We start from the raw sequence: 11912 nt of genomic DNA, 5'->3' as shown, positions 1-11912 counted from the left end.
TCATCATCATATGACAGACATTTTGATGCTGTATTATCATCAGCTGATAATTTGTCAATTAATTTATCAACAAAGCTGATTATTAGTCATCAGTGCATCGCAGTTGTTTGATGAGAGAAAAAAAATATTTTCATGGATGACGTTTGTTCATTATAAAATAAATGTTATTTTTGTGTGTTAATCAATCACAACATTAAAAAGTGCATCAAATAATAATAATAAAAATTAAATTATAAAAAATAAAAATTAATATAAACACTATGGAGAGTATTTTTCATGAAAAAGTAAGTTTAAAAATAACTTGATTAATCATTTGTTTTGATGATGAATAAAAAATAAACATATTCTCAATATAATTATGATATTATAAATAATAATTAATTGTCAATTAATATTACAGCAAGAAGGATGTCTTTGTGCTCAACATTGTCTAAATGCACTATTACAAAATTCATATTATAGTGCTGTTGAACTTGGTAATATTGCTGAACAGATGGATGAAGAAGAAAGAATTAGAATGGCTGAATCTGGTCTTGACAGCGATGAGTACAAAAATTTTATACAGGTATCTATAACATATATTTATTATAATAATAATATATATACCTATTTGTTTATTTAATAAATTAATTTGTTGATTTTAATTAGCAACCATCTGAAAATATGGATGACAGTGGATATTTTTCAGTACAAGTTATAAGCAGTGCCTTAAAAGTATTGGGTCTTGAATTAATTCCATATAGTAGTACTGAACCAACAGCACTTATTGCCCAAAAAGATCCATCATTAATGCAAGCATATATCTGCAACTATAAAGATCATTGGTTTACTATTAGAAAAATTGCAAAACAATGGTTTAATTTAAATTCATTATTAAATGGACCACAATTATTATCAGAAACATATTTAGCTATGTTTTTTGTACAATTAATACAAGAAGGTTATTCAATATTTATTGTTATTGGACAATTACCAGAATGTATAGCAGACAAAGTACTATTAAAAAATCCAGTAACAGTAACACCACAATCATCATCATCATCATCATCATCTTCATCATCATCATCCAGACCAGAATTTACATCAGTTGGTCATAGACTTGGTACTGCAGCTGAAAATGATATTAATAAAATTAAACTTGCTGTTGGTGAAATTGATAATATACATGTACCAAGTAGTTCAAAAATTTATAACAATAATAGTCGTGAAAGAATAATACCAATAACAATTCAAGATGATGATGATAATGATGATGAAGATTTAAAAAAAGCATTAAAATTAAGTTTAAAAGATAATGAAACAATTGCTGAATCAATAAATAATTTAATTGCCGAACCTAAAATGATGTATGATGTTCAAGATGATAATAATGATGATGATGAATTAAGAAGAGCATTACAAATGAGCTTGGAATGTGCTAATGCACAATCAACACCTGATCCTGATGATATACGTTTGAAACGTCTTGCCTATTTGGGCATTCCACATGTCAATTAAATTCTGAAACAATAATAAAGAAAATTATTAATATTTAAAAATAAAAAAATATGTTATTTAAGAATCTATAAATCACTATATTTATTTATATATAATTGAAAATTATTTTAAATAAATATTGGGATTTCATAATGAAAAAAAATAATAATAATAACATTGATGGGAATTGATTAAAAATAATAATAATTATTATTAACAAATTATAGATTAATTTTATTTAATTAAATATTTTGATTTAGTTTTTTTCTTTTTTTTTTCTTATTGTCAGTTTGGTTTGAAGATTATATTATTAAAAAATTTAAAAATATTTTAAAATTGTTTTTTGTTTTTAATTTTAATAAATAAAATTATATTTGTTATTAATATTGTTTAATTTATTAAGCTTCATTTTTATGTTTGTTTATGTCTAAAGTCATACTGACAAATGATTCATAGCATTGCTGTGATTGGTTGAGACTTCCCTCTCTACACATAAACTCACATCAACACGACTGTATTTTTTTTATTGACTATTGTGACAAGGGTGACAAGTTACAGAAATTGTAACAAGTTTTTTTGATATAATTTAGTATATTGCTACTATTTATTGATTATAAAAATATTAATAAATAATGGTTTATCTACATTTTCCATCAAACTCAACAGAGGAAGAGAAAATGCTTCATGAAAAATATAATAAACTCAAAAGAAAGGTAAATTAATATAATAAACATAACCAAAAAATTTTAAAAATTATTTGTTTACTAAACAAACCAATAATAAAAAAATAATACCTTTATTTATATTTTTAGAAAAAAGCACTTCAAGATTTAAAAGCACCAAAACCAGAACCTGAGAGAATGCCACAAGCACCAAAACGTCCAACAGAAGCTCGTGATGCTCGTGAAGTAGCAAAAAAATTAATAAAATCAGGTGTTATAACAGCACCAAAAATTCCAAAACGTTCTGAACAATCATTTAAACGTCCACGAGGTCTTGAAAGAAAATTAAATAGTACAGAAAAAACAGTATGTTCATATCAGCCATTTTCAGCAATGCAAACTGAAGATGAAGAAATGGAAATTGAAAAAAAACCACCAAGAGTTAAAGGTTTATATGATAATTTTGTAAGTGCTAAAAAAACTGATGATACAATTACCAATGACAATGGTAAACAATCATCATCATCATCATCATTATCATCATCATCAAAAATTGAAACAAAACCAAGAGCTGGAAATACAATATTTGTTGCTGGATATAAAATATCAGAAGATTATTTAAAAAAACATTTTTCATCATTTGGAAGTATTTTAAATATATCAATGGAAGCTGAAAAAAAGTATGATTATTAAAAGCAATATATACATAATTTATATAATATTTATAATTAATTTAAATTTATTTTTATAGTCGAGGTTTTGTTACCTTTGATAAACCTGAAGCTGCTGAACGTGCAATAAATGATATGGATGGTAGTATGGTATCTTCAATACAATTAAAAGTATCACTTGCAAGAAGACAACCAGTCATTGATCAAATTAATGACACAACATCTGGCTCAATGTGGTCAACAATTGCTACAAATAATTCACAAAAAAGTGCACACAGAGATAGACGTGAATTAACAACATACGAAGAAGATTTATTTATTTAAATTAATTTTAATAATAATTAATAATTATATAAAATTTTCATAAAGAAAATTATATTTTATCTAAATTTAAATTTCATTTGTGTGTTGTTTTTTTTATTTTTTTTTTTTTTTGCTGAATTTTTTTTAAAATACCCCAAAAACAATGTGAAATATATATTTATTATTATACAAATAATTATTGTATATTTTATTATATAATCAATATTAATTTAGAAAATCATAATTATTACCAAAAAAAAATTGACTAATATTGCCTTAAATAACAGCTATTACTTTCGTTTAAAAATTTAATTATCGTTGTATTTTTAATTGTTTTTTTTTTTTATAATCTTGGTGGATTAAAATAATCCCAATGATGATGATGAGTTATTGTGCGTGGACCAGCAAAACAAACAATTAATAAACCAGCAATAATAAGTAAAAGTGCACAAAATGCAAGTTCAACTTCTCGTATTTTAGCTTCAGTTTCATCAAGTCTTAATCTTGTTGTAACATAATGTACAAGATGTCTTATTGCACGCATACCAAGTAATTGTAATGCACGTAATAATTGTTGTGTCATACAAATAATACTTGGTTCTTCTTGTATATCTTTACTATTATTTAATTGATTTGGTGATGCTAGTGTATAAAATTGTGGTGGTATTTGGGAATTTTGAAATGTTATAAATTGTTGTTGTTGTGATGATTGATTATTAGTTGGTAATTCAAATATTGTTGTTCCTGTTGTTGGTGGTAGTGGTGGTGGTGTTGATAATGGACGTGTTTGTGGTGTTGATGAACGTGATTGTGGTGATGATGGTCTTGTTGTATTTGGTGATGTATCATTTGTATATGATATTTTAGCACGTTGTGCTTTTATTTCACTTGTTTCTAATTTTTGACAAATATTATCTGGTGAATCTGGTGTCACCGATATTACTGGTGGTAATGATCTAACTGGTGATGCTGTTTGTCTTAATCTTAAAGTTGTTTTACTTGGTGAATTTGATCGTGATCTTGATATTGATTTTTCACGATTTTCTTCAATTTTTTGTGGTGCTTCTGTTATTACTGGTTGTTGTTGTTGTTGTTGTTGTTGTTGTTGTTGTTGTTGTTGTTGTTGTTGCAGATGATGATGATGAGATTGATGAGATTGAATACCATGAGTTGAATATATTGCACGTGTTTCAGTACTTCTTGATAATAAATCTAATTGTAATTTATCTGATTTTGTTTCATCTTTATTTATTATTTTTTCTTCAACTTCTTCAATTGTATTTGTTGATATTTCAGATATTGGATTTGTAGTTTCATGATGATTTTGTAAAACAAATTGTTCTAATTGACTTTTAATTGCAATAAGTTCATTTAAAACTGTTGGATTTAATATATTATTATTATTATTACTTGTTTCACCAGAATTTGTTAATTCAGTTGCTGTTATAACAATTGCATCAATTTCTGATGCAACAATTTTATGTGCTTCAAGTTGTGATACATTTAATTTATCACAACGTAAATCACCAACTTCTAAACTACCAATTCTAAGTGTTTCATTTGCTAATAATGCTGATAATCTTTCTTCTAATGCTTCAATAATAGCTGCACGTGTTTCATTATTATTATTATTAGCTGAATCTTTTGGTATAGATAAACTATGACTACGTGTTCTTGGTGGTCTTTGTGGTGTATTATTATCATCATCTGTATAAAATGGTAATGGTGGTACATTAGGTGTATCATAATTTTCATAATTTATACGTGATTGACGTATATCAGATTCTGAATTTGTTGATAATCTTGAATTTGTTTTTTTTCTTTTTTTTAAATTTTTATTAATTATTTTTGATGTTGTACTACTTAATGGTGATGGTATTCTTTCAGTTGAAATAAATATTTGACTTCCATCTTCAGATGGTGTCATGATTAATCTTGCTTGTGTAATTTCTTCAATCATTAAATCATCTGGTAATGGATCAGTTTGAGTTGATAAATGTGCATATTCATCATGCAATATATCATCAGTATTATCATCAATTGATTCAGTATTATTATCATCATCATCATCATCATCATGATTTATTTTATTAATTGATCTTCTTGATCTTGGTGGACGTGGTGGTGCTGGTAATGGTCGTTTTGACATTTTAAATAATACTTCACCACTTAAAAGATTTTTTTGTTCATTATCATCCATATCATCACTATCTAAATATGACATTGACACATCACGAGTATTTAATGCTCTATTAATTGGAGTTGGTGTTCTTGTTTTTAATGTACTATATCCTCTTTCTGGTCTTGATGGTGTATGTTTTGATAATCTAGGTGCAGTTGAAAATTTATCTCTATGACGTTGTGGTGGTGGTGGTCTTGGTGGTTTTTTTTCTTTTTTATCAATAAGTGCATAGCCTGGATAATCAATTTTTATCTTATTATCAGCTTCATCATCATCACCATCATTTACATCATCATCGTCATCATCTGCATATGCAATATCAGACATTGATTCAGCTCCACGTGATGTTCTATCATCATCTTGTGCAATTGATGTACCTCTTGATCTTGAACGTCTACTTGGTGCTATTGGTGCTACACATTCATTATTATCATCATTTATTTTATTATTTTTTAAATTTATTGTTTCACGACTTGAACATCTTGCTGGTTTTATTGGTATTTCTGTTTTTGTATAATTACCAAATATTTCTTTTTCAATATTTTCTTTATTATCATTAACGTTTTGTTGTTGTTGTTGTTGTTGTGTATTTTTAATTTCTTGATGTTTTTTTCTTCTTGGTATAATTGGAGGTGGTTGTTGTTGTTGTTGTTGTTCTTGTTCTTGTTGTTGTTGTAAATTTGATGATGGTATTTCTTGTATAATTTCAATTGGTACTTGTGATGTACTTCTCAATGATAATTTTGATTTTCTTCTAATTGGTTTTATAACAATAAGATCATCTAATGGTTCATTTGGTAAATTTAATGGTACAGATTCAGTATGATAAACAACACGATGTCTTGATCCTGAATAACTATCATCATTTTGTATAATATTTGAGCCAAAATCTGATTCTTCACTTCTTCTTAATATACGTTTTGTACAATTTAATGAATTATTACCTTCAGATGATTCATATGATTCTTTACGTTTACGAAATGATCTCATACGTACAGGTCTTTCTGGTGGTACACCATCTAATATAATAACTTCTTGTGCTGTTACTGGTTTTCTTAATGCATTTTTAATTTCTGTATTTAAATATTCACCATTATGCATATCTTCATCTTCACTTATACCTTTAGCACGTAAAAAAAATTCATCTGAATCAATTGTTTCAATAACTCCACGACGTCTTCGATCACATGATGAACCACTTGATGCTTGTTGTTCTCTATCTGATCTCATTGATTCATCTTCAACTTCACTTGATAAATTATCATGTAAATTTTCATTAACAATTTCTTCATCTTCCTCAGATGATATACATTTTTTAAGTCTTCTTGGATCAACTGGTTCAAATGATACTCTAAATTCATCATCAGCATCATTTGTTTTATTATTTTCATCTGTTTCTTCAGAATCAAAACGTCTTATTGCTTGATCACCATATAATCTTGGATCAATTTGTGGTATATCATTATCATAAGATTCAGATGATTGTTGTCTTAATATTTTTTTAAATTTTTGTTTAATCATACGTTCTTGATTGTCAACCTCAACAATATCATCGTCATATGAATTCTCTTCATGTTGTTGACTTGGTCTACGACCATCAGATGCTTCCCATGGTAATTGTTCAGAATCATCTAATGATTCTTGTGGACGTAATGATAATCTTGGTTTTTCTTGTGATCCATGTATCCATGGTTTTTCATGTTCATTTGCTAATTTAATTTCATCATTATTTGTAAATTTTAAATCAGTAAATTTTTGTGTCCATCTTTCACTAAATGATTTTGTTTTTTTAGTACGTGGAAAAGTTGCTGATTCAGTTGGATCAGCACATGAATCTTTTGGTGATGATGTTGTATAATCATGCTGTTGTTGTTGTTGTTTTGTTTTTTTATCAAAAAATCTTGGTACTGTTGAAAAATCAAATATACTTTTTCTTGAACCAGCAGTTGTTTCATTCGAACTTGGTAAAGCTTGTGATGATGATGTTGTTGTTGTTGTTGTATGACGTTTTAATGTTGGCATATGAAAATTTGTTTTATTTGTAAATTTTGTAAAATTTGGTAAATTAATTTTTGGACGTTCTGGCAAATGAAATTTTGATTTATCAGGAAATGAAAATTTTGAATGTTCTTGTATTGATGAACGTAATTTTTGTATTCTACTTTGTTTTTCATTATTTATATTATTATTATTTGTTGTATCAGTTGTTTTTAATTTATCATTTTTTTTAATTTTTTTATTTTTTTGTGAATTACGTAATTTATCTGTTGTTTTTTTAGTACGTTCTGATGAACGTGATTTTCGTGTTTTATTACGTTCAATTGGAAAATTAAAATTCGGTCGTTGAATTGATTTTAAACGTGTTCGTAATTTATCAGCTTGTAAACGTAAACGATTTGGTAAACCACGGGCACCACGTCTTAGTGGCAACTCCTCCATCACCGACGAATCCACCTGTAAAAATATTTCAAAAAAATACATATATTAATTAACAAATAAATAATGAAATTATAAATTATTAAATCAACAAATTATAATTATTTTATTTATTTTTTTTTTATCTTTAAATTTAGATCATTTGACCGGAATAAAAAGTGACTCAGTGTACGTTGGTAACATGTTTCATGTCAGACGTAAAATAATATTTTTGGAGCCTAAATTATAAAATATTTATTCCGGTCAACCGTGGCTATATGTTTTTTATTTTTTTATATTATTTTGCAACAATGCCCTCAATATGAAAACAGCGACAATGTATTTTTTTCTTTTATTTCAAATTGAAAATAGCTAGTATATTATATATTTTTTTTTTTACACAATTAATTAATGAGTTATTTATTTAAACAATTGTCAAAATACATTCCAAAACATTGACGTAAATAAACTACATTAATGCTTTTTTTTTTATTTATTTATTTTTTCATTTCCACTTAATTCTGAGGTCACGCAACTGCAAATCTAAATATATCTATTTGAAAAAGTCTAGAAAATTTATCTTTAAAAATACAAAAATAAAATTTAAAAAAAAATCTGCATTTTTGTTTTATTTTTTTTTCTCATTGTATTTCTTTTTTAATTTAAATTTTCAAAATGAAAATTCAATTTAAAATTAATTATTTAAATAATTAAAAAAAAATTAACAAACCTGACTCGTATTGATTTCGGCATCAGTTCTTGATTCGGTACAAGGAGTTACACTATTAAGAAATCTTTCTTCAATACGATCTTGTAATTGTTGTGCTGTTTCAATTTCATCAGATGTATCACCACTTCCAAGTTCTCTTGAATCCATAGCTCTATCTTCAATTTGTCCATCAAGCGGTAATACCAATTCATCACCCTCAAGTATTGGACCAGGTGTATAACGTCCACGTATATCAATTCCATCATCATCGCTATCAGCAACTGGACCAATATCTGTATCGATTATCCTGACAACTGGTGCTGTATCTGAAGTTGTCAATGTCCTTGTCATCAAGAGTCCACCACCAACCGGCTCGTACTCATGATCACTGTTTACAGACACCATTTTTTTTTGTTTTGATATTTTGATTTTGTGTATTTTTTTTTACTTCAAATTGTATTTCACACACAATTCATATCATCCCCTCATTTATTTTCAATTAAACGTACCAAAATCGTATTCTCCTTCTTCTAATATTTGATGACATTATTTATACAAAAAAAATTACTATTTTTTTTTTTTTTTCAATTAAAAAAAAAATTAAGTACTTGGCAGATTTTTTTTTTTCTTTTTTTGCGAATAATTAAATAAATTAAATAAAAAATTCATCAAATTGGAGATTTATTGAGGTTTTTTTTAAGTACGTTTACACGTCGTTACGTAGAAGACGACTGGACACGGAAACCCGTTGAAAAGAGCTGACCGTTTCTGTTGTGCTATTTAGCTAACTATAGACACCCGGGCGAAACCTTAAATAGATACGTTTACAGAGACGAATATTTTAACGATGTATGTTTGCATGTAACTCAAACTAAAATAAAAAAAAATAAAAAAAAGTAAATAAATAACATACTATAATTAAACAAAAAAAAAAAAAATTAATTTTTAATTAATACAATTTATTTAAAATCGAATTTTTTATTTTTTCTAAAAAGTTAAGCTTATAGTTAGCTTTTCATTAGAAAAAAAAAAAAAAAAATTATTTTACCCATTATGAAATCACATTTAACGTCACGTTTTACAGCAACTGAAAATAGCACTTAAACTCCAGCCCAGACAAAAGTGGTCCAGACAGTACTTCTCCCTTGACCTAGCAATATCACTCGTTTTACAAATTGTTCTCTTTTTACGATTAAAGCGCACTCTCAGTACTTTCCTACTTGTATTTATTTCTTTTTTTTTTTTTCCAGAATAAATATATATATATTTTTTTTAACATAAACGAGAGAAAAGAGTTGTGTTGTTGAGGGGGATGAAATGAAAAAATTAAAAAAAAAAAAAAAACTCACCAAGTATTTCGAATAACTGGATTTATATTTCTAGATGTTGGTGATCCTGGTCTTGACATAATCATGGCACTTCTTTCGGGTAATAATAAATCACTTTGGAAAAATTGACAACCACATCGTACCTCTCTGCCAAGACTTGATGTTGATGATGCCCTTGAACGTCCTCTTTCACTTTCCATATTTTTTTAATATTTATAATTTAGAAAAAAAAAAAAAAATTAATTTTATTCTATTTATTATTAAATAAAATAAAATAATTTTCTTTTTTTTTTTTTCTTTTCTTTTTTCTAATTTTCCACATTTGACAAATCTGATGATGATGATGATTTTCAAACGACTTAATTCTCAATACTTGAATATATTTTTTACATTACATTTATTTTTAGAATTTAATTTTTTTTTTCTTTTTACTATCCCACCAGTGTAAATACTTTGTATTGGTTTGTCGAATATGTGCGCGAGCGCATTACTGCATTTCAGTTGAATATCATTTTTTTTTTTAATTTATTTTTTTACTAGGTGTGTGCATCGACCCACGGGCCAATTCTTGTATCAATGCCAGGATCTAAAATTTGAGTTTAATATATATATATATATATTTATTTATTATTCAATGAGAGCAAAAAGACGATTCTGAAACCGAAAATTTTGCTAAAGAAAACCTTAGCCTTGTATTTTATTTATTTTATTTATTATTATTATTATTATAATTATTAGGATGGACGTATGAAAAAAGTTCAAAGGGTGATATCAGGTGGATATTTACGCCAGCTTGGTCTTTTACTGTATCAAGTAATTATTATTATCATCATTTTAAATGTTTTTTTTTTTGTTTTTTGTATTTTTCTTTTTTGTTAAAAAATATTTTTTCCCAATAAATTTTCTTTTTATATCTTGATTATCACATTTTTTAGGTAAACGGGTTTATTGAGTTTATAAAATTATAACTTTATTTATTTATTATTTTTTTTTTTTTTTTGTTTAATATATATATTCTTTTAAATAAATATATATTTGAAATATATTAAAGATTAATTTTCAAAAAAATTAAAAATTAATTTTATATATTGAGTAAATAAAACATTTTTAAACTAATAAAAATATTATTATTGTTATTATTATTGTTGAAATAAAATAAATAAAATAAATTTTAATAATTATATATTATAAAATATATTATAATAATGAATTTTGAGACTCACGTAATTTTTTTTTTTTTTTTTTGTTAATTTTTAATGAGGTCTCAATTTAACGATTTTATTGTAATTGTAATAATCATCATAATCGTAATTTTGGTATTTTTTATATGTATTATTTGTGTCATAATTACGTTCATAATTATTATCATAATGTTGATTATACCGGGGTCAGGCTAATTCATTGTTATCAGTAAAATTATCACGTGCATCAATACATGATGCAAGTTCCATGACAATATGATGTAATGCTGGATGTTGTAATACTTCAGCTTCTGGTAATTGTGGATGACAACATGGTCGTTGATGACGTCCACGAAATGAACGATGTAAATGTAATACAATATCACAAAATACATAACGTAAAAGTAATAATCGAAGAAAATCATCACCAAAAAACTGCAAAATACTGCTTTCTAGAAAAAACCAAAAAAAAACATAAATTAGAAAACAAATAAATAAATAAATAAAGAAAAAAATAATAGTAATATATTTTACCACATCTGGAACGTATGACTAATCGACAAGCTTCAATGAGAAAACGTTCAACATATCCTTGGCAACGTTCCCAATGATGAACAGCAAGACTTCCAACATTGCATATAAGGCAAAAGGCGGCAAGTGGTGAATGAAGAAATAATGTAAAAAGACTACCACCATGACGTAAATCACGTAATATTGATGGTGTTTCTTGTGGTGACATTAGTACCATAAGTGGTTGACCAAAATATCTTGGTATTTGTTGAAATACATAACTATTATCAGAATCAACAACAACAAATAATGGTTTTCTTGTAAATGGATAAAGATCACCTGGATAAAGACAATGTGGTTCTTTACCACCACTTGTTCTTTTACCATGTTCTGGATCTCTTTTACTGCTTGTTGAAACACCACCAAGATCATATCCCACTTTTTTCATATTAACATAAAAACAAACAAAAAAAAA

General features: G+C 26.2%; 4 protein-coding genes and 1 long non-coding RNA gene across 11 annotated transcripts in view; 2 read left to right on the top strand and 3 right to left on the bottom strand.

The window, feature by feature from the left end:
• The first annotated feature begins 96 nt into the window (after window positions 1-96).
• On the top strand, window positions 97-2189 carry LOC122857073 (ataxin-3-like). The gene is made up of 3 exons (XM_044159056.1): window positions 97-284; window positions 401-565; window positions 649-2189. Exons 1-3 carry the CDS (start codon window positions 261-263, stop codon window positions 1495-1497), a joined length of 1038 nt encoding a protein of 345 aa, XP_044014991.1. The 5' UTR covers window positions 97-260; the 3' UTR covers window positions 1498-2189.
• LOC122857081 lies at window positions 708-3018 on the bottom strand. 2 transcript variants are annotated; one of them, XR_006374175.1, is made up of 3 exons: window positions 2905-3018; window positions 1337-1500; window positions 708-809 (listed from the first exon to the last, which is right to left on the bottom strand). It is a non-coding gene; the product is annotated as an uncharacterized LOC122857081 (long non-coding RNA). The 2 variants fall into 2 exon arrangements; XR_006374174.1 differs by lacking the exon at window positions 2905-3018 and adding an exon at window positions 2271-2371.
• LOC122857075 (negative elongation factor E) lies at window positions 2078-3505 on the top strand. Its single transcript, XM_044159059.1, has 3 exons — window positions 2078-2189; window positions 2289-2818; window positions 2890-3505. The coding sequence occupies exons 1-3, from the start codon at window positions 2109-2111 to the stop codon at window positions 3131-3133; spliced, it is 855 nt and encodes a 284-aa protein (XP_044014994.1). The 5' UTR covers window positions 2078-2108; the 3' UTR covers window positions 3134-3505.
• LOC122857068 lies at window positions 3456-10866 on the bottom strand. 5 transcript variants are annotated; one of them, XM_044159048.1, is made up of 4 exons: window positions 9768-10113; window positions 8440-8806; window positions 4227-7748; window positions 3456-4193 (listed from the first exon to the last, which is right to left on the bottom strand). In XM_044159048.1, exons 1-4 carry the CDS (start codon window positions 9944-9946, stop codon window positions 3456-3458), a joined length of 4806 nt encoding a protein of 1601 aa, XP_044014983.1. In that variant the 5' UTR covers window positions 9947-10113. The 5 variants fall into 5 exon arrangements, with proteins under 5 accessions (XP_044014983.1, XP_044014982.1, XP_044014984.1 ...); XM_044159047.1 differs by having other exon boundaries at window positions 3456-4209; window positions 4243-7748; XM_044159049.1 differs by lacking the exon at window positions 9768-10113 and adding exons at window positions 8928-9289; window positions 9467-9613 and having other exon boundaries at window positions 3456-7748.
• The window catches only part of LOC122857069 (protein SCAI), a 46756-nt gene continuing 45257 nt past the window's right edge, over window positions 10414-11912 (bottom strand). The window contains exons 3-4 of one of the 2 annotated variants that reach the window (XM_044159051.1): window positions 11462-11875; window positions 10414-11379 (exon numbers count right to left, since the gene is read on the bottom strand). In XM_044159051.1, coding sequence (XP_044014986.1) covers window positions 11135-11379; window positions 11462-11875 — 659 coding nt within the window. In that variant the 3' untranslated portion in view covers window positions 10414-11134. The remainder of the gene's footprint in view (window positions 11380-11461; window positions 11876-11912) is intronic. The other variant, XM_044159052.1, reaches the window with a different exon arrangement.

This window comes from Aphidius gifuensis, linkage group LG5, assembly GCF_014905175.1.
Source record: "Aphidius gifuensis isolate YNYX2018 linkage group LG5, ASM1490517v1, whole genome shotgun sequence".
Taxonomy (NCBI): Eukaryota; Metazoa; Arthropoda; class Insecta; order Hymenoptera; family Braconidae; genus Aphidius; species Aphidius gifuensis.
The sequence above is the reverse complement of the archived record's forward strand: the minus strand, read 5'-3'. Positions and strand labels throughout refer to the sequence as shown.